This window comes from Poecilia reticulata, chromosome 21 (genome assembly GCF_904066995.2).
Source record: "Poecilia reticulata chromosome 21, P_reticulata-male-v2, whole genome shotgun sequence".
NCBI classification, from domain to species: Eukaryota; Metazoa; Chordata; class Actinopteri; order Cyprinodontiformes; family Poeciliidae; genus Poecilia; species Poecilia reticulata.
In genome coordinates this window covers 8,438,761-8,461,936 of record NC_088850.1, presented here as the reverse complement: position 1 = coordinate 8,461,936, position 23,176 = coordinate 8,438,761, and the positions used below count along the sequence as shown (strand labels likewise).

Sequence of the window (23,176 nt, the reverse complement as noted above, 5' to 3'; positions counted from 1 at the left end):
GGAAAACTAGGAAACACTAAAGGGAGGGTGGGGGCTTTTCACGAAGAGGGGAGGGTTCGGGTGGAGGAGGTGTGTTTGGGGGGAGTGGTGCTGAATGAACAGCTCCTCTCCATCATAAAACAAGCAGAGGGCTCCGCTGCTCCGCCAGAGCCGCCACAGCCATGAGCCAGCCGAGCCGCCCGACCTGCAGCCCCGCGCTGCCTCTCCTCCCGCGCCCCTGACCCCGCACCGCGACCGCACCAGACCACCGACCATGAAGAGGCAGAACGTGCGGACCCTCGCCCTCATCATCTGCACCTTCACCTACCTGATCGTGGGCGCCGCGATCTTTGACGTGCTGGAGTCTCAGGAGGAGACAACCGAGAAGGAGACGCTGGACATGAGGAAGCAGGAGCTGCTCAGCACCTTCAACCTCTCCAAAGATGACTTTGACCTGCTGGAGAAGGTGGTGCTGCAGCTGAAACCCCACAAAGCCGGCGTGCAGTGGAAGTTCGCAGGTTCCTTTTATTTTGCCATCACGGTGATCACGACCATAGGTAAGACAGCGGCTCCCCTAAGCAAACTTACAGAAGTTTTTATTTTATTTTATTTTAATTTCCCCTTCCCCTAACTTACTTTTTTCTTCAGAGAGCTTTTCTTCCAAGGTCAAATCACTGCAGGGGGGTTTATATGCTGCTGAATGCTCAAACCTGTTGCGTCCAACTTTTCCCTGCATGTTTGAAATCAGTGATAACAAAGCTCTGCGGGGGTGAAGGAGGATTTCAGCCCACATTGGCAGATGACGGCGGAAATCAAAGCCACATGGGAAAATTTTTATTGAGTAAAGAATTCACATCTGGGTCCCTTCAGTGTTTTTAAATAAGATAGAGAAATAGATACAATTGTTCTAATTGTACAGATTAAAAAAAAAAAAAAGATCTGAATTGAACTCTAGCCAACACAAAATAGTCTTTATTTATCCTACACTGATAAATAATTGCAGGTAGCACAGACTGATGGATTTAACAAACTTAGGCTGATTCTATAGGATTCAACATGCTTTCTGCGTCAAACATATCTCTGATGCTGGAGCCGACAGAAGGACTCTTTTCATCTGCATAAGACAAGGTTATTAAGAGTTGCTACTTGAGGAAACTTGAGGCGTCGTTGGCGTGTTGTGTTGTGTTGTGTCGTGCTCTCATTATTTCTGCCCCAGCAGATTCATGTGCAACAGCACGAGGCGTTCAGAGGCACGTGAAACTCTGCATTTAGTTTTTCTGTTTCAGTGCAGAATGCAGCTGACCTGCACGTCTAAGGTAATTGCTGATGGAAAGTTATGTCAAAGTGAAAGGAGGTTTATGAAGATTAGGGGCAATTAATGGATCAAAAATTATTGAGGACTTTTCTTGAAAAAAGGTTTGTCTCCAGAAAATTGTTGCTCATTTAAACTTTATAAACACGTGTAAAAACCAAATGTCTTAGTAAAAAAAACAGCTTGACAGGTTGAGCTGTAGCTCTGTAAATATTGCCTTGTCAGAATATCCTAACATTCACTATCAATGTGGGAAAGGTGTGCAAAATGGTTCCTACTAACAGAAGTTGTATTGAAGATTTTTAAAAAGTTTGAGTGCGAAACATTTACTGAATTTGGCTTTATTGTTTTTCATAAATTATGAAAATGGCAAGTTGCTGGCAATGTCCTGGTCCATACAGTTCTGGAAAAAATTAAGAGACCTCTTAAGATGATCTGATTTTACTTTTCATAGGTTTATGTTTGAGTAAAAAGAGCATTATGAACTACTGACAACATGTCTCTGACATTCAAGCAAAGATTTTGTAGATATTTGCAGAAAATGAGAAATGGTCAAAATAAGATGCATTGCTTTCAGACCTCAAATTATGCAAAGAAAACAAGTTCATAATCATTTAGAAACAACAATACTAATTTTTTAACTCAGAAAGAGTTCAGACATCAATATTTGGTGGAATAACCAGGAGGTTTTCAATGGGGTTCAATGCAGTGACCTCTTTGTTTTCTCCAGAGCTGTTCCTGAAAAGTAACATACCCACTCATGATGCAACAGGACACTGTGAACTTCAACCTGCATACTTGAATTTCTCACAAGTTGATGCTCCACAAAAGATTTGTCCTTTATTCCTCACAATTAAATCAACTTAGGTTATTTCAGTGTCAACATAGAAACCAAACAGCTCTTTGTGTATTTAATTCTTACAATTTTGATCTTTATAATTTGGATAATAGGATGAATATAAATGTCTAGAATCTCAAGCAACAACTTTTCATACTCTAATTACTTGATTTCTTATCTGATAAATAATAACAGCAAATCTAACACTTCCTTTATCTTTTAATGTCTGTGTGTAGAAGAAAACAAAACAACAAAGTTGTCAAATCTCAGTAAAACAATAAGTAAAATTATATTTCAGTGATAACCCTAAAAACAATGATTTTTGAGACATTATATATTTACATCTATCTTTATATGTTTTTGGTTTTATCATAGAGATGATCTGAAAACAGCTCTTCTGTCATTTTAACAATTTCAATATTGCCCCTTTCCAATGTTTTACTTCACAAACTCCATTAACTCACTGTTTCTATTTTTTTTTTTTCAAGATTCAGTTTTAAAAGGAATGTGTCATGGAAGCAGAGATTATGTTAAGGAACTACTGATCTGTGTACAATTTTAAGCTTTTCCTCATTTGTTTTTATTTTTGCTTCTAATCTTTAAAAGTGGCTTTGAGTAATGTTTTCTCTGGTTTTCTTATTGTTGTTTTTAATTTTCTGTTCACTTTATACGAGCAAAATGAACTATCTATGCTTGCCTGGCTCTAAACTCAACACTACAATCTTTTTTAGCAGTAAAAAAAATTATTGAATTTTCTGTCTTTGTCACTTTTATTCAATTGGTTTTAATAGCTCTTTGTGAACATGTGATATATACTCAATTTTCCACCGTTTGACATGCATGAAATTGTTTTTTAATAACTTCGAGGAGATACAAGACTCTTAGTAAAAATATTCAGTGCAGCAGGAGGATTTTTAAAAAAATAAAGTATTCATACCTCTTGTACTTTTTCTTGCTGTGTCACATAACAACCACAAACTACAGTGTGCTCTACTGGGATTTTCAGGAATAGTGTATGTGAGAAGGAAATAATAGATGGTTTTCAAACATTTTTCAACAAAAGTTTATAAAAAAATTTATATCCAGAGCTCCTGAGTTATAATTTTCTAGAAATTTTAAAATTTTCACTTTAGGGTGTGCTTCTACCAGCTTGGCACATACATAGACTACAGTTTTTGCGTATTATTCTTTGCAAATAGCTCGAGCTCAGGTTAGATTTTTCAAGTCTTGCCACAGATTCACTGTTGGATTTTCAGTCTGGACAAGTTAACCGTTTCATGCATAAATTATGTTCCTTTGTGTCAGGATTTTTTTTCCAATTTTTTATTTTTATTTTCTTAAGGTATAAAAAAGAGGTAGCAAGAAAAAATAGTAAAATATATATATATTTTATTATTTTTAGGTGATCAATTGTAATTTTCTCCAAATACAAAGTTGTTACTGGAAAAATACATCAGCAGTATTGTTCTTTAGGGGTGATCTGATGTCACAATGTTTTTTTTTTTTTTACCTGCAAGAGTCGTCTACAGTAGAAGGAGGGACCGGGTCGGCCATATTGGATTTAACAAAAATAATTTCTTGCATTTGCAGCTGATGGCCAGTAGTTGATGGTGTATTTTATGATGCATTAGTGTCCCCTTCAGTGCTCAGTGTGTATTTATAACCTAAAAATACACAAGAAGCACAAGAAAATGGCTTTTAGATAGCTGTCCACTGTAGTGACCACTATGCATGAAAGGGTTAATTCATGAATATGTTTTGATTTAAGTCTTTCCATGATAGTTCTGGCTGTATGTTTTAAGTCATTATTGGTGGGAGGAGAACTATAGCCCCAGCTGCAAGTCTGTCATAGTTTCTCTCAACCAGGATTCCCCTGTATTTGGTTGGATCCGTCTTCCCATCAGATTTGACCCTTTGCTTTAGGTTGCAGTGTTAGTTTTGTTAGGATTCTGTGTTTTCAGGTTTGTTTATTGGGTGTTCCTTTGTCTCTTTCCTTTATTTGATAAGTGATGTTTCTGTTTTACTTTAGTTCAGTCCTTAGTGATTCTTTAGTATGATCTTTTCTTGAGTCTAGCTATTCTTTGTTTCTCTAGTTTAGTTTATTAGGTCTAGTTATTCTTTAATGTTAGATTTATTATAGCCCCTTGTGTACTCTCTCTCCCCTCCTGTGTGACTTTCTCTCTGTCTCTCTGTCGCTAATTGGTTAATTGGCTAACCAATTAACCAATTGGTTAACTAACCAATTGGTTAATTAACCAATTAATTTATTAACCAATTAATTAATTGGTTAATTAGCCAATCAGCCCAGGTCTATTGTTCCACATTCACACTCCCAGTAGTTAAACACTTCTGCTCCTTTCACTAATTTTTGCTTACTTCCATCTGATTTCATTATATCAGGTTACTTTCCTGTTTTTCTTGTAATATTATTTTTTGTTATGCTCTGGCTCCCTGTGGTGTTTGTAAGTTTTTTCATTAAAATGTTCAATATAATCCACGCTCCCATTTTGTCTGCATTTTGGTCCATCCACAAACTCACATGAATTTCAGGTTGTTCTTATTTTATCAGCTCATTTTCTTCCTTATGTTGCTGTTTGTCCTATATGGTTTGTGGCATGTATCCTTTTGGCTGTTTTCTTGCCTCTGTTTCATATATGACCAGTAGTTACTCATTAAAAAGATTTTCCTACCTTAGCTCAGGATCTCAGCGACTCCTCTAGAATAATCAAAACGCCCTATTTAATCTTCTACAAATATTGTTGTCTCCTTTGAGCCACGTGTTCAAAAGTTTGCAGTTGAATCATAATATTTTCATTTTCAGATTTACCTGTGCTCTGAGAGATATTCAAAGCTTGGAATACTACTTTACATCCTCACACTTTTGAAATTTCTCCATAAATTTCTGTTCCTTGCTCCTCATGATGCCGTTTGTTATCTAATGGTCTCTAACAAACCTCTGAGGCTTTCACAGAACACCTGGATTTATGCTCAGATTAAATTACACACAGATGGACTATTTACTAATTAGATCAGAGTTTTGAAGTCAGTTGGTTACAATGCATTTTATCTAAGTTTTTTTCCCTCTCTCTCTTTTCACGTTTCCCTTGAAAAATTGTTTAACAATATTTACCTTTCAAAGCATAAATCTGCATCACAGCAAGGACAGAACATAAAGTACCTCCCTCATTTAAAGCTGCAGGCCCATTCTATTATGTAGTTCCTATATGTTTGGAAGCTGCTCATATCAGGACTTCCTATCTGACTTTTCCCTCCTGTATTTGGTGACCGGTGCAGTTGTCGGTCATGACCTGTGACTAGTGACTGTATCAGATGCAGGAAGCTAATTGCACACTAACCGAAACCCGGGTGTCCGTGTTCACATTCTGCAATTGTGAGCCCTGCAGATGGCAGAAACACAGTGATTGGCGTTTCAGTCTCCCATTAAGTATTAATGACAACACCAGAGCTCTCTTGTTCCACTACAGTCCTGGCGCACAACAGCAACACTGTGGATACTACACTGGTAACACAATATCAAGCAACCATGGCCTACAGTAATGCTCTCACATAAAAGAAATGAGCATTATCATTTCCCGGCAAACCCTGGCCGCACCGTGCTCTACTCTTGATTAAACGTATGTGCCGAGTCAAACCGCAATCAGTAATTAGACAACACTTTCCGCAGAAGAAAGGATGAGGCGGAGGGCAGAGTGTCCTCTTACGCACCATCAGGGATGGATTTAAGTGATGCGAGACGCACAAAATGGGGAAAAAAGAGAGAGCTTTGAGCAAGCTGAGTTCGGGAAGCGGGTGTAATAAGATTCTGGGGCTCTGGGGGGGGTGTGTCTGCATCTGAGTGGTTGTCACCCTCCTCCAGGGGTGAACGTCTTGTCACTGCCATGATCGTCTGTTGCATACAGAGGACAAATTCCCAGCACACAGTGTTTTATAATAAGACATGTCACATGTCCTTTGCGTTATCTGATGTGCTGTTTGACATGTGACGTGGACACGAACTTGCAGTTGCGGGAGGTGAGGAGCAGTTGTTTTGTTTTCCATGAGCCGGTTTTTATTTAAACATGTGTTGACCTTAAAATAAAGCAGTCTTTGTGTGACAAGGAATATGATATCACTGAATGTTTATGCAAGACGAATAAAAGTATTGGACCACCCGGATTGCACAAATATATTTCCTCATGATGCTGTAGAATAATGCATGAAGAGAAGCTGTACAGTTTCTGGTTCTTAAAGATTAGCTTAAAAGTACACAAAGAAAAAGAAAGTTTGCTGATTTTTCTTTATTTTTTCTTCATCTTCCTCATCCTAAATCTGCTCATTTTTTTCTTCTTGACCAAGTTGTAGGCTGTCACCAAATTTAAGCTAAAAATCCAGTCATTTTGACTATTTAGAAGAGCTGAAGCCTCCGATTGATAAAAAAACACCCATTAAATACAGAGTAAGGGTAATTTTCTGATGGGAGCGTACAGATGGGAGGAGGCAGCGTCGTTTACCGCTAGCTGTTGTCAGCATGTTGTTGAGTTTCCTAAGTTGTAACTATTCTTTGTTACTCCAAGAAAACCACAGCTTGTAACTATAAACTAATGAGATAGTTCAGTCTGTTTATTCATCAGATGTTGGTATTTGCATGTCTTTCTAGGACCCCATTTTGCCTCAAATGCCAAAGTTTTTTTTATTTTTATCTCACAGCTTTGTTCTTACCAGCTTTCCACAACTACAGAGCAAAGTTTTTGCCCCTTTATTGACGCTAAAAAGCTCCATTTCAGGTAGATTGGAGGGAAGGCATTTGCAACAGAAATCTTTCAATTTAAAATAAAATAGATATATTCTTTATTGTTCCACATTGGAGAAATTTCTGTGCGAGAAAAATGCATTTTTAAATGTGTAAAATGTCAATTTCTTTTAATAATTTTCATATTTGGTCTTTACACCAGTTAATTTTATCATCAAAATTACGTGTTTAGTTACTGTACATGCAAAAAAAACAACAAAAAAACCCCCCAAAACATTTTCAAACATATTGTTGAATATGATTAGATTTTTGTCAATGTGTTCTTACTGACTTGGCCGAGAAGACGGTTGTCGATAGTTCATCAATAAGCTCAAAATCTGTGTAGGACAGTGAAAACGAATGTAAACGCATCCAGGCCATTCAATCTGTCTGAGTCACTGTAATCCCAAGATGACATCCAGGCAGGGAAAAGCCAGCTGGTGAGGGCGACCGCTTGCTGCGAACACGTCTCCATCATATTAAAAGTAGCTAGGATCAGAGCGCTGACTCCCTCCCCGGTTTAGCCGCTCCGTCACCACCGGTGATGTTTGTGTCCTGGGCAGCTACCAAGTCAATTAGTGCATGGATGTGACACAGGCTGTGGCTGAAAACGAGCAGACAAGCTCTTCGTCGGTTCTATATGTGGACGGACGATGAATAATATATTTTATTTTTTCTATTTTCATTTCTGGCAGCAGCAGCAGCTTTGATTTGGCAGCAGACAAGAATCCACTTCCCAGCTGTTGCATAATCGGGGCACATTCTGAATCGCTGATGGTAATTACTTACATTAGTATCATCATTATTATTCAGTCAGCTTAAGAGGTTAGAGCAGTGAGTGGTGGAGTGCATAAGGAATAAAACTCTCACCAGCAGTCCCAGAGGTCTTCAACAGACTGATGCAGAGACATATTTCAACTCCTCTGAGAGGACGGCACAGCGTGTCGCTGCTGAAAAGATGAAAAACAAAAAGGTAACATCATAACTGAATCTTCAAGTAGAAGTTATGACAAGCCCCTCTTTAAGTTTTTGGCAATCGTATAATTTCTGCAACGCAATATTTTCAGATAGAGACTATTCTATAAAAACTGCTTTGCACTTGAGATTACTTTAAAATTCAAAACTAATACTTTATCTTGGTGGTTATTTTCCACCTAAAAATGTCGTTAGTTTGCAAATGTTAACTATTTAATCTGGAATAGTTCATTTTAAATGAATTGAAATGGAAGTAAGGAAATAATAATAATAGTACTGATACAAGCATTGATACAGTCATTGGTGGCAATTTTATAAAGTTTTTTTTTTATCTACAAGAGTGTAAAAATATGTCCACACATATGCAATCTTCTGCATATGTGTGAAAAAATTAAAATAAAAACTGGCATGAGCAACACTTCTCTGATTAATAAGCTGAAGAAATGTAATGAAAAATATAAAAGATTTTTAATTTTTATGTTGTTTTTTTTTTCTTTTTACCAAACATGGATGTTGGGCCGTGAGATTTTATTCACAAAGAGAATGTTGACTGCTAATGTCATTAAGCATCGTGCTCCTCCTCGTTCTGTGTGTTCAAGTTACTCCTCTAACACTCCACAGAGGCTCATAACAACTTTGGCCAAAAATAATAAATAACTGAGCTGTGCTTTTGGATTTAAATGCACTTATGTTGCCTGTTTTAGCTAGTTTATCAATGCACTTTCATGTAACATTTGAACAGCATTTCCGCAACAGAGGAAATCAAACGTGAAAGAAATCATTTTTTTGAAGAGGCTATTTGTTTTCTTTATTTGTCTAGTGAACACATTGCAGGAAAGAACATGCTTTGTTGTTTTATTGCAGATGTGAAGTTTGACACTTATGTCATACGTTTTTTTTTTTGCATCCCGATATGTCTTTCTTGCTCTTGTTTATGGCCGGTTTCTTTTGCTCATTCTTAATGAGTTCTCATTGATTTATACTATCTAGGCAGCTTCAGATTCTGACCAGGATTTTCAGCAGCAGAAAGCTGGGATCATTACCATGGTAACCTAGAAAGCAGTTAAGAGATCGCCTTATGTAACATCTTCAAATTTCAATATGTACATGTACTTAACACAATTTATCGCTGCAGTTTATTCTCATCGACAAACTCTTAATCAGAAATTGATTGCTTCCTGTTTGAATATTGGTATTGGAATATGATCAGTCTTCTCTTTATTAAAAGTGCTTTGAACGAGAAGGGATTTTGGAGAAATAATTTTCACCAAAATTATTTTCCACATTGACCAATGTTTAGAATTACAGACCAATCATAACATGTGGTATCACATAGCCCCAGGAAGAAGTCAAAACTACCACCATCTCCTCCTGGAGAATCGTTTTCATTTGTCTTTGAAGATAATTTAGCACAAAAACCTTTTGCAACTGTCTTCACCGTATCTTAGAGATCAAGGCTGAAGCTTTTTTTCCTCATCTCTCACTAACAGGCAGAACCTGAGTTACTGATTTAGAAAAAACACACAATGTCAAATCCATTTGAGATTTTGTCATGTGGCAGTGACATTGTTAAGCTGTTTTATTTTACCTAAGCTTTACTCCTGCTTCGTCATTCTTTCATTGTTTTTTGTCAATTTGTCAATTTCTTTTGAATTTTTTTAGGTCTTCCTTTCATCTTATCTTGTGCTTTTTCCCACTCCCAACTTTGTCTTAGCAAAAATATCCTGCAGAAATTAAGATACTTTGCTACTTTATATCGCCAGGGATTTGTGCTTTTATTTTAAAGGTTGCTTTAGTAAAATAGGGAAGAAACTTAAATCTAAGTTGAATTGTTCAAATCCAGTGCACCTTAAGCAGTCAAAATCAGAGTTAAGGTTACAGAAAAAAGTATACAACAAACACTTTATATCTGAATATTGGTTATTAAAAAAAAGTGAGATAATTGTCCTAAAGCTTTGGCTAAAACAACCTGATTGCACAGTAATACATGAAATGCACATAATTTGAAATAAATGTATCAAACTTAAAGACAGTATTGTGGTGAATGTTTAGATTTTATGTATATTTATTTCTGTGAGAACAATGATTAAATTTTATCACATTTGTAGCAAGACTATTTATTTGATATACAATTATTTCTAATTCCAGTAGTTGTTGTCGTTTGTTGTCAGAATCTAACGAGTAACAAACATACACTGTCTGTAACAGCAGATGCGTGGTGAAGAATATGGTGGGTAAGGTAACTCTTCTGGATGCAAGCATGAAAAAAAAATAAAAATAAAAAAAAAATCCACCCAAGCAAATTACCTTACATAACACAGAGCTGCACTCTGCAGTGAGGCTGCGTCCTCCAAACCCATCACACAGGCGCTCTAAGATGTTTTGTGACATGGAGATGAAAACCAGTGAGATGGAAAAAAAAAAGAAAAAAAAGAGAGAGACTAATTATTTTCAGCACAAAATAAATTCTTATTGTTTTTTTTGTTTTTTATTTAAATCTGAAAGTCTTTGTAATAGTTTTTAAATATTGTAAGTGAAAGACGTTGGGAAATGACGTTTACAGTATAAAGCAAAAAGAAATGAAAACGACATCAACCGCTGTTCCCGACTGAGAAAGCCGCTGCTGGTCTCACTCTGGAGGTTTTTTTGAGAAAGTTTCCGATAGTGACTCTTACTGCTGCCTCACTTGTGTGACCAGGCTTTGTTTACCCGCTGTGTGTCTGGTTTATGCTTCAGTGTGTGAATGGAAAGTTGACTGCTTGCCTGACTCACAGAGCAAAGCGTAATGCATTACTGAACTTCATAATTCATTCTCTCCAGACGGGAATTTGGCTAAATGAAACTGCACACAATGTAGTGAGATCTGAATCTCTTTCAGTCGGTGTTTCCCTGTGAATCTCTTGGATAAACATGAACCACGTTACATGTGAAGTCTCTTCGAGTTGACTGCAAACTGGCTCCTGCGAGGTTTATCTGATCAGAAACATGAGCTCTTCTCTATTGTTTTGTCTCTCTCTTTTGCTTTCAATGTTGCCTACAGTCTCTTGTCCTGCTTTATTGAATTACGTGCTTCTTTCACAACACAGAGCTTTTAGCGAGGGTTGGTCACAGCTGTTTAATTAATATCCCAATGCTTTCAGTGTAAATTTGAGAATACGCAGACATGAGCATTACCAAGTCAACCATGTCGCATGACTCCATCATCACTGTAGCTGTGCAACTTAACAAAACAAAGCAAGACACACAAATTCATCCACAATAAAGTGAAGTGACACGTGTATTATAAAAGTATTCACACCGTTGGATATGTTGCTCTAAGTCATTTCATTTTGTTGTATTGCAGGGAAGTGAACTCGTGTCCAAACCTCAAGTCTTTTGGAACCTCTAACAGGTTTTCATCCAGGATTTGGCTCGATCCATATAGTGTAGAGTCTCAGTCAGCAGGAGGCGACAATCCTAAGTGCTTAAGTGTTTGGAAACTGGATTCCTTCTCGTGTTTCTTAAAGATGTTTTGCATCTTCAGTTCTGAAAAGGCTTCAGCACAGTAGAGTTCAAGGCTCCCCCGTACTTCATCAGAAGTATCAAATGATGTAGTCAAATTGTGAGAAAGCTTATATGTGTTGAATCATTTTGCTTGCAGTGGACTTGAAAAGATTGAACAAGGCACCAGTTGCTCAGAAATGTTTAAGTGGAGCTTAAATTTTGAATGAAACTCGTCATCCCATTTCTACAACATACCAAACGACCAAATAATATAAATTTTTAAGTATTTGATCAGATTCTTGGGGAGGAATTAAAGCTTTTGAGTGAAACAAGCTCACTCAAAAGTTTCTTGAGTGAGTCTGTTTCACTTTCCTTCCTCTCACGAAGTGAAAAGGAAAAGGAACTGGAAACTTCTGGTAGTATGGTGACAAGTCTAGCTTCTTGTTTCTCTGACAGGCGATTCCACCAGGAGAGCAGTATGGGAAACGTTCAGAAGTCATACTGCAGCTATTTTCCAATTCTACTCGAGGGAAACATTTAAGATTCTTGTATAATTGGAGAAACAAAAATCATTACATCACCCCGAGGATTGTTTCTGATGCAATCTCCATCAGGATCTCTTTCCTCTGTTCTTAAAATAGTAAGTCATGCTGCTGGGTTAGCGTCATGCACTCACCAACAAATTAGTTCTCAGTATTGTAGTTCAACTATATTGAGTTCCAGTTATTAGCTCATGGTAATTTTTGTACATCACAATTATGATTAAGTACATGTTCCTCTTGATACATGCAATTAAAGTACGTCTCTATAGTTTATAGCAATCATTTTTTTGGACTGTGGAAGGAAGTCGCGCATGCACACGCAGAACGGAGGACGCCACATGCATCGTTTGAAACCGTCAAATAGAAAACCAAACATTCAAATTTGTGAAATTCTTAGAGGCGTGTGTGCGTTTGCAACACTTGGTGGTTTAAATTGCAGGCTATTTTAGAGGTTGTTAAATCTATCATACACATCCACATTTTTCTATTAGTCAGAATTGTTGCCAGTTACCCTCTCAACACACCAAATTTTATTGATGTCATAAAAGTAAGTCTTGAAATAGATTCTACTCCTACATAAATGAAAGTGAAATTGTTTTTCCGGCTGCTAACGCTTATACACTATGTACACTAATGCGAGCTACTTTACATAAACTGCCTAAACGGGAGATGGCACAGACAATGTTTCCCCTCAACGACACTTAAGAGACACAACATTACAGCCTGTACTCAGCTGCAAATTGGGTTTATGTCTTAAAGAAATATCTGAACGCTGATGGGAAATAGACAGGTTTGTGATGGAGCCACTGTTGTGCGCATGTGAACTCTTTACCTCCTTTCAATAAACATTAGCGCTGTAGTGTGTAACCAGAGCAGTTAGATAATCACACGCGGCACAAAGGAGCCGCTGTTGCAGTTTAATAAGAAAATCAAATAAAAATATCATGAGAATTTCAGAATGGGATAAAAATGCCAGCCAGCTGAGTGTTGATTAAAAAGCCCAGAGCACAGAGCTGTCTCCCGCTGCCCCCAGAGACGCTGGAGCCTCAGAAGCCTTTGGTTTTTCTGCCTCAGTACGTATACACGTGCCAAAAAAAGGGGGTGGAAAATGCCCACATGACGCATTGCCGGGTTCTCAGCTGTGCATAAAGCATCTAAAGACCGAAGTGAGAACGTGTGAAGTAAATATTGTATGTTTTCGCTTCACAGAAAAAAAAAAAAAAAAAAAAAAAAAATCCCTCATCCTAACAACCTGAAGGGGTTTTCTCACATCTCATTTGCTCCTGACACCTCCACCTCCTCCTCAACCTGCGATGGTGTTCCTCCTGAGTGCTTTGGTTATTTGGCTGCTCCGTTAGCTTTGTGCTACTCCAACAAGCTCCGAGCACAGGAATGATTCGGCTCGACAGCGCCAAGCGACCGAAGCTGGCCCAGCGGATGTGGTTTGTCTCAGGGGAGTTTATTTTTCTATTTGCTTTCCAGCATCTGTTTAATCTTTCAACAAGCCAACCTGAATGAAATGGACTGTCAGACAGGAGGACATAATGATAGTAATAATAATAATAATAACAATAACACTGATGGGTGAGTTGTGTTTACGCCTCAGGCCTGGAATCAGAGAATGGGTGTATAATCCAAACCCATCCCCCTGTGAGAAACTTGAACTGAAACAAAACGATGCTAACCTGCTTTCTCTGGAATTGCTCTAATTTTTCACATGTAGGGGGGATACAGCATATTGCAATCACAGCACTTAATATGACCACCATGGGCCCTGAAGTGTTTCATTACAAAGAAGAGTATATTTATAAAATGCAGGGGAAACGCCGCATGTTTTTGACATTTTTTATTTTTAAGAAATAGAAATCTGAAAAGTGAGGCATGCTTAACAAACTTTTACTTCAATTTGATTTTGAATAGCTTTATGTGTTGCCTATTCTTTTTGGTGCAGTTGTTCAAGCTCAGTCAGATTAGATGGAGAACATGCATTAAGTCTTCAAAGCCACCATGTTTTAGTCTGCTAATCATGCTACACCTTACATGGAGGAGTAAAAATCAGTTTTAACCATTTCACAATCTTTCTATTTTTTCCAGTGGCCTTCTTTTGTAAAATAAAATCTAGTTTAAAAAGCTGCATTCAATTACTTTTTGGACTTAATAACTGGGAGGACTCAGTGTCCACAGATAACCACAACTCTGCAGGTTTAGCTATAAAGACAGGTGTTTCTCCAGGTTGAGTCTTGGGAACTGTGTCTTTTTTTTTTTACTTAAATAAAATATGTTTTGGGTAGGCCCAGATCCATAAACAATTTATTTTTAAGCAGCTGAAACAATTTTTGATAAAGTGTCTTTTATAAAAGTGCTTGGCCAAAATTCTTTGGCCAAGTTAAACAAGAATGGGATAAAAACGCCAGCCAGCTGAGTGTTGATTATACGCCCAAAGCACAGAGCTGTCTCCTGCTGCTTTTAGTTAATCCAAAAAGACTAAATGTATGATTTTCACATTTTCTGGCTCAACTGATAACTTTGCACTTATAAGACACACAACTAGACAGGATTATAATTTAAAAGTATCTAGATGTTTGAGTTGGACCATTGCAGTCCAATCTTTTAAAAAATCTTAGAACAAAGCTGGGTTTCCGTTAAACATTGGATGAAAAAAATCCAATCAGTGATCATATGTAGATTAGTGACTGCTGCCTTGTGACCATGTTTTGTTGTTGAATATGGTAAAATTCACATCAAGAATTTTGAAGAGTTGAGTTTATGTTATTATGCACTGTCTATTTAACAGACATTGAAAAATCTGTAAAAAATGTAGCCTATTTTGTATTTTCACTACAGAATGAGGTGGATATGACGAGTCACCTTTTAAAAACAAGCACAAACCCAGCATAACAGTAGCAGGTATCTCTTTTTTAAATTCATTCTGGTGTGATTTTGTCATTGTTGTCACTACAGCAAGAAACGTCCATCTTGGTGCAAAACATTAATTTCCGCCCAGCATTTAATTTTCCAACAAACTGCATAATTTACTGGATAAAAAGGAAAACAGGACTGCCATGAAAAACTACTATCAGATATTTTGGTGTATAGCCTTCTTTTTTTTTTTTTTTTTTGAAATCGCTTTCACAGACAGTCATTGTTGGTGCCCAATGATAAGCAGAAGTATTATCATTGTGTTTTCTTTTCCATTCTGAATGAATAGAAATTCTCTTATCAGAGCTGACTCTGATGAAATAGCAGGATAGGATGTAAAATTGACTGGGTCAGCTGCAAGAGAAAAAGAAGAAAAAATATACATTGCTCTCATGATACAGTTGATATCATGTATCAGATACACAAATCAGGTCAAGCCTGTCATGCTCGCAATGTGAAGAAGGTTACAACAAAAACCCTCCAATGTATTTCCTGGTGAAGTGAGATCTGGGAAGGGTGAACTTGCAGATTGAGTGGAGGAGGAGCTCCTAGTCTGTCTGCTCACACCATATGGGCAGCCTGAGGCGCTGGTTATCTAACCAAGGTGACTGGAAGACCTGTGTTGTCTGCATGGAGTCTTTTATAGCTCTTGCATATTTAGCAAAAGTATTTGCATGCAAAATTCTCAGCATTTGCTGCAGATCTGTCCAGAAAATTTAACTTGAATAAAAGTCAGTGACAATGTCAAAATGACCAGAACAGAAGAGGAGAAAATGTAACTCTGAATAGCACAAAACACTATGAAATTAACAAAACACGAGTGTTATAAAAGGTTACCAAGTCAACCGTTAAGTAAAAATAGAAAATGGCACATTTATGACTAAAAAGTGCTTTTGGTCTTTCAAGTTGAACTTTACACTCTGTCGTGGTATTTCAGTTAAAACACTGAATGCACTCTTTAGAGTTGTTACGAAACAGCTCTAAAGCTGAACAACTTTCATAAATAATTGATCATGTTGGTTCTAAGCCCAAATAATAACACAAGAATAAACAATAAACTGCAGATAGAGCCGCAGATGAGAAACTAATTCACTTTAAGGTTCATGTAGCACCTTCACAAGATCCATTACTTGACTTAATTGTCTCTGGCCATTAAGTCAGGTGCCAGGATTAGACTCATGCAGTGACACATGATAGCTGTACAGTGTGGCAATGAGCCAAGTGCGACTGGGAGGTTGAAGGGCAGCATTAGAAAGTACAGCCAGAAGGGAACACAGAATGCCAAAACAGTCTCCATGCTTACTGGGTTTAAAAAAATGATAGAGGTCAAAGAAAATAGCAAAAAAAAAAAGGGAAAATTAGCTTTTTTTTTACTTCAAAAATTACTCATCTAAGATCACCTGCATTTAGCAAGCTTAGCAACTGTTTTACGTGGTCATGTTGAAATAAATGTTCAGAACAACTAAAATTACCTTTTAAATAAATATTTCTTTTTTTTTTTCATTCAAGATTTCCCGGATGTGTGGGAAGCAGATGCACTGATTCTGAAAACCAATGATTCAAACGATCTAAAGGTTTTACATTTATATACGTGTTCATGCATGATTGAGAGACTCCTGCTATAGAGAACTCTGAAAACAAACGAACCGCGTTTCACTGAGACACTTCTAATAAAAAGAAAACGGGAAATAAACTAAAAAACTACTAGCTTAACCTCTTTTAACAGCCAAACTAAATATGCTGTCGAATGAACATTTAACAGTCTATTCAGCTAAACTAAGGATTTTATTATGGGCAATAATAAAATCACAGAGAGCCGTAAGATGAGAACCAAAGCTGGCTAAAAATAAGACAAATATTTGTTGCTTGCATCATTTTATGGGTCTGGATGATAAAATCTTTCTCAAATACTTTTTTTTTATTTTTTTACACCTGGCTACTTTGAAATGTGCATTTTTTAAACACTGAGGTGAGGGTGGGAAAAAGAGGTGCTACACACACTTTCACACACTTAAATGAAAAACAAATCAATGTTAAACCAGGCATGAGTGATTATCATTGTCCACCCAGGTGTTTCTCTGATCTCTCATTTCACGCAGTGGTTTCTCTTCTAAGTGGTTTCCCATTTTGCCGTGCAAACTCAGCTTTGTGTTTTATGTGCCAGACAATAATCTCCACAGACTCACAGTCAGATCAGGACAGCATCTGGTTCCCAAGAACAGCCGCACAGCACGACCTGAAGTTGATCCAAAACATATCCGTAAAATCAGTTCAATCTGGAGAGACTCAGACGGACAAAGGGGAACAATTAAAAGATTTAATGACAGGAATGAATAACAGTTCTTTGGCGCTCGGACCCCGGCAGCTAATTTGAGCTGAGATTTGATGTGAACTCGATGAACATCCTGATAACTGATTAGGGATGCTCTCCCCCCGGGGCCCGACACTGGTGGTGGTGGTCGGGAAAGGGTGCCTTCCTAGAGCCGAAGGATGTGGGTGGAGAAGGGGAGGTGGTGGGTTGAACGCATGTGATAGAGATCAGTACACTGAGGCCGAGCAAATTTATGATTTTAATGAGAGGCTGGATGGTTAGATACACAAAGGACTGCAAATCATCCAAAAAAAACAAAACAAAACAATATAAGCTCGTGGCTGAAACTAAACACTTGCATATAGCGCATAAAGTCATATAACTTGTCTTACGTTTAGTCAGTATTTAAAAACATATATTTTAAAAATGTTCTGCTTTCTTCAAATTCAAAGTTTTACATACATTTCTTAGTATTTGGTAGAACAACCTGTGTGTATGTACACTTAGTTGAAATATTGTATTGAGTATTTTTCCACAAACTTATTTGGCTAATTTGCAAACATCTTTTAAGCTCCGCCCACAATGTTTCTACACTGTAAACATTTGAGTCGCATTTAGTTGTGTCTGCTATCTTCTACTCTTTAAGTCAAATAAATTTAGCAAGTTTTTGATTTTAAACCTAAATGTGTGAGCTTGTGAAAGATAAACTTACAGCAGTAAGTTGTGTTAACGTTTTATTAGTTTTGTCAGACCTCCAGGACTTGAATAAACTCGAGTTTTTAGGTTGGCACTGAAAGAAGAAAAACACAGGAGTGGGAACTATTTCCCAGAATGCATGTTTTTGTATCCTGAGATGATCTGACTCTTGTGTGTTATTAAGGCAAATGTTCATTTTAGTGCTTGAGGATAATGTCCTGTTCACACTAAATGTTTTTGAGCAGAATTTAATACAATTCATTATCAGATCAGAAATTTTGTTTGTGCAATTTGAAACAAGAGCTTAAATTATTCTAAAGTAAAATAAGTAAGTTTTTAACTTCATATTGTGAGTAAAATAATAGAGAAATGTGTGCTCTATTACTTCAGCTTCCAGGTGTCACCTAGTACACCTAGGTGTCTAGGTGACACCTTGTGACACCTTACAGATGTCACCTAGTAATAGAGTTTTTTCTTGCATATTGTGAAGTAATTATTTGGCTTAAATTGCAGAGTTAAGTTGAAACTCACAATTCAAGATTAATCAACTTACAAACAATTTTTAGACAACTCGTCTCTTGTTAAATCAACTTCATGAATTTTAATTTCTGAGTTAAAACAATTTTCTTGTGGACTTAATTTACATTTTCAAGGCAGAGGTGGACTTTCACTTTCAAGTTAAACCACCTTCAAAAGTTTTACAGTGTAGTGCTGAAATCTTGGCTTTCTGATCCCAACTCAAGCCACTTTGTGACTATTTTATGATATAATTGGGGACATTTTTTGGTGGGAAGAGCCATTTGTTCCCAATCTTGATGTTCTGAGACGCTGCTTCGACGTCTTTCCTCAATCTTGCCGTCTGCTTTTTGCAGCGTGCCACTACCTCCTGCAGCAACACAACATAATGCTGCCACCCTGTACTTCACTGTTGGCTTCAACTTTTCTCTTTTTCATCCTAATGTCACAATAGTATGACTAAACACTTAGTTTCATACAAAGGGAGTAAGAATTAGACCCGCTGCAGTTTATCAGGAATAATCATCACATTTTTTTCTTCTTCCTCCAGCTGTTTTTCTTTTTACCATGATGTGTGATAAAACACTGTCTTCAGAGCAAATGGATCCAAAACTCTGTTGTCTGTCAGTTTCATTATCCATCTCCCCATTCACACTTGGCCCACTTCCTACCCTAAATATAAGTGTGCCTCTGCCCTTTATATTCTTCACAGAAAATTATCCTCGTCATCCTTACGCCACCATTAGCCGTGACATCTGGGACTTCTTACTGTGTAGAGCTTTGCTGCTCAGATTCAGTTTAGATTTGCAGTCTAATTAATCTCACATGAGTCTGCTGTAACTCCTCTGTTACATTGTAGGACTGTGCTGCTGAGTGGTGTGACACTGCTGTGTGGAAGTTTCATAGCTTATGTAATCAGGAGCATATTTCTTTTTCAGTTTTGACAGGAGGATTTCTTGTATTCAGGCTGAGATTTTGCACTTCTCCGCAGTGACTGTCGGTTAACCTGGAATTCACACCGTAGTGCAGTACAATTTTTCAATTGTTGCACTTCTGCATGAGCCTAGTTGAAAGTAAGCAGGGCTGCCTGAGCTGTGGAGGCTGAGCTTCTTTTGTGTGCTTGGAGATTCATGTGTCAAAATCCTAACAATCCAAGTCAAAAATTCAGAAAAGGACAAAGTTTTGCTTCTTTAAATTTGGCCTTTTTCCAACAAAATAAGTAGTGATTCAAATGTTTCCATGACCGCTGATATGCATCAAATCTTCTTCAAAGCTGAAAAATTACAAAAAATGAATTGAAAGCTTTTATTATTTGACTTACAAATGTGGATAACACAGCTACTGACTTTCAAATAGAAGAGACCCCTAATTGGAAAGTAATGAATCAGATTACGTTGAATATTATTAAACCTATTTATGTATAACTGAATTTTGATTCCACTCTCTGATTGATGCCCAAGAGAATTAGTTTTAAATATTGTTGAACCCGACTCAATGATGAAAACTAATGAAATTCACTGAAAACCAAAATTGTCTAGAAGGAGAAGCTGACCTTGGGCTTTTGTTGACAATTTCCAACCTGTTTAGTATGTTATTGAATTTTTGTTACATTTCTGCAACAACAATAATGGGCAGTGATGGGTCAGGTATCAGGGACTGTTCCAAAAGTTGAGACCACATCCATATTCTTTACCAAAGTGATGGGTTTATCTTCCAGAGTAATACAGCTGAAATCAGATGTTTATCATACATCCACTGAAAGTTTGAAATTAAATGGGGTGTGTTGACAATAAATCTTTCACATCTGTCTCAAAAAATACCAGGATTGCAATGCTTGAAATGAATGACTGAACTCCTGTTAACAACTCTAGCTGTCATGTTCCATCACAAGGTTTATGGCTTTCCAATTCAATACAAAAACACTTTATTGATTCCGGAGGTGAATTAAGGAAACAGTTTTAGCTTCAGCTAACATGTAACCACATACACTAGGAAGACAAAAGTTGAGTGCTAAATGCTACGATTAGAACCCTTTTTCCTTCCCCCCTCCTCTCCAACAGCAACGGCCATCTTGATTTAACATTTTAAACAGTTTGTCTCTGTGTTTCAGTTAACCTTTTCACAATTTACCTCATAGAAGTTAATGCAAAACAAGTAAAAATAGTTTAAGTTTAAATCCCATGTAGCTTAACCGGTATTTTAAACAGTGTCTGATGTGCTTGAGGTCGGTTAACCCATGATTGAAAAGGAGTGAAACCCAGACCTGATGGGAGAAGCCTGCGATGGTAGAGATTAGATTAACTTTTGTTATAACAAAAACAAAAGAGTCCTGTGTAAGCATGATAATCAAAACAGAATTGAACGTGGGCAGACACAAAACAGGTCTAAACGATAATGATTTGGCACAAAAGGAGTAATTAATCATTAAAATACTAAATAGTGTCACTATAATTAATGTAAGTCTTATAAAGCATAACAAAACATTGAAATATAATCACTGACCGTAGACAAAGACATCTAAGGTTGTAAATGTGCTTTCCCAAAATGATGGTGGACACTAAAACTGAACACACACAGAAAAAGCTGAATTATTATTATTTTTTTTTTATTGATCCTAAATGCATAGAAATAAATTTTAATATCATATAATTATCACAAGACACAAAGTATCAAAATTCAAACTGGTGGCAAACTGGTGTTGCTTCCGATATGTACACGCTCATTTACGGCACTTTAGTTTTTTTTATTCTTATTATTCTAGACATTTGTAAGTTTTTCCAGTTCAGTTCAAATGTCCTCATTTGGGTTTACCCATATTTGTTCATAGATTGGTTGGAAAACTCAGCCCACTCCTTTCACAGTTGTTTCATTATGCAGTATGTCTCTGCAGCTCTAAGTCTAAATGAGACCATTTCAAATTCCTGTATCACATTACAAAACACCCCCCACCCCCACACTTCTCCGCCGCCCAAAGAGAAACACTCAAATGGAGAACTTGAAACAGATACTCGTCATATGAGTTTTTCTCCTAAAAGCCTTGAAAATAATCCCAAATTGGACTTCCTACATTTGCAGCAGCTGTAAATTAAAGACTTAAAGCTAAATTTAAGATTAAATGAGGTAAAATGTGTTGCTCTTCTTCTTCAAGTGGATCTTTTTTCATCTCCACAGGCGGCTTCAGTTTTCATTTTACATCGTTCTGCCTCATATTCTTTAATATTAATTCCTCCTCCTTCATCCTGTTCATTTCAACTGTGTGTCAGGTACTTAACTCACGTGATTTATTTAATTAGCTTACTCTCCCAGAGATCTCACACTTTTCTTGGACTGCCTCGCTTGCTGACCTCATGGAAAATTCTGGCCTGCCAAGGTTTCCTCTCATATCCCCTAAAAAGGAACCTAAAGTTGTGCGTCTGGAAGTGGTCCCTGTTGGATTTTTTTTTTTCACACAAAAGTAAAACATTGACAGATATTTCATGGCTCTTAGATCCAACGCCTGGTCATCTGGATCTGAAGGCTTGTGACGCTGCAGAGTTTGGGTCTCAGCTGTGTGCCGGATGAGAGGACATGCTCCCAGGGCCGATGTGAAGCCCACACCAGGATAACCGAGTTAAACCGAACCCAGACGCTTTACCAATGTGCTGTCTCCTCTGGCGTTACATCAGATTGCTTTTGATAAATACATGCTACATCACCCTTGTGCTCTCTCTCCGTTTCACTCTCGCTCTCTGTTTCTGGACAGATTTGTTGTTAGCTGCTGAAGCATGTAATGAAGGGCTGATTGGAGAGACTACTCTAACCCTTTCAACCCGCCAACAGCATCAGCTGAATCACCTAGAAGGTGTCAAGTCATTATTAGAATGAATAAGCAAATCTGTGGAATCGTTTCCAGCCAAGACACGTTTGATACCTTATGTGCTCTTTGACTGACTTACAGTAAATGGCAATGACTCGTCAAATATTTTCCATTTTGTAGTTACTCTGGCTTGATCTTTGCTGTTGTGTTTAAACACTTGAGAAAAGTTGGTTAAAATCTCCAACATATGGGTACATAATTTAAACTATGTATTCTGATGAGCACACATTACTGTACTATTTTGGTCTGAGGTGATTAGTTAATCTCAAATTATGGTTTTATTACCTGTAAGTGGAAGAGAATCATAATAAACATAAATAAAAAGGCTTAAATAACATGTTTCATTTAGTGATGGGGTTGCAGAAACAAATGAACTTTTCTATAATGATCAAATTAATTGAGATGCTTCTGTTAATGGAAGTATGACCAATAGCAGAACTCTCCTGTTTTTTCTTAACCCGTTCATGCATGAATTAAGATTATTTGTGTCAGGATTTTTTTTCCAATTTTTTTTCTTAAGGCATTATAAAAGTAGGAAAAAATTTGTAAAAGAAAAAAAAAATTCTAAAAGTTTTTTTAGGTGATCAATTGTAATTATTTCTAAGTACAAAGTTGATATTTGAAAAATACATCAGTAGTATTTTTTTTTAGGGTTATCTGATGTCAATATTTTTTTTTACCTGCAAGAGTCGTCTACAGTAGAAGGAGGGACCGGGTCTGTCGGCATGCTTTTTTGTCTGTTGGACATATTGGATTTAACAAAAATAATTTCTTGCATTTTCAGCTGATGGCCAGCAGTTAATAGTGTATTTTATAATGCATTTAGTGTCCACTTTAGTGGTCTGTGTGTATTTATAACCTAAAATTACACAAGAAGCACAAGAAAATGGCTTTTAGACAGCTGTCCACTGTAGTGACCACTATGCATGAAAGGGTTAAACAGAGGTATGCAGGGTTTAT

The 23,176-nt window shown here is 37.1% G+C and overlaps 1 protein-coding gene across 1 annotated transcript in view; it reads left to right on the top strand.

Annotated features, from left to right (window-relative positions):
* The window catches only part of kcnk3a (potassium channel, subfamily K, member 3a), a 34,833-nt gene continuing 11,657 nt past the window's right edge, over window positions 1-23,176 (top strand). The window contains exon 1 of the mRNA XM_008397511.3: window positions 1-536. Within this exon, the coding sequence (XP_008395733.1) occupies window positions 254-536 (283 nt within the window). The 5' untranslated portion in view covers window positions 1-253. The remainder of the gene's footprint in view (window positions 537-23,176) is intronic.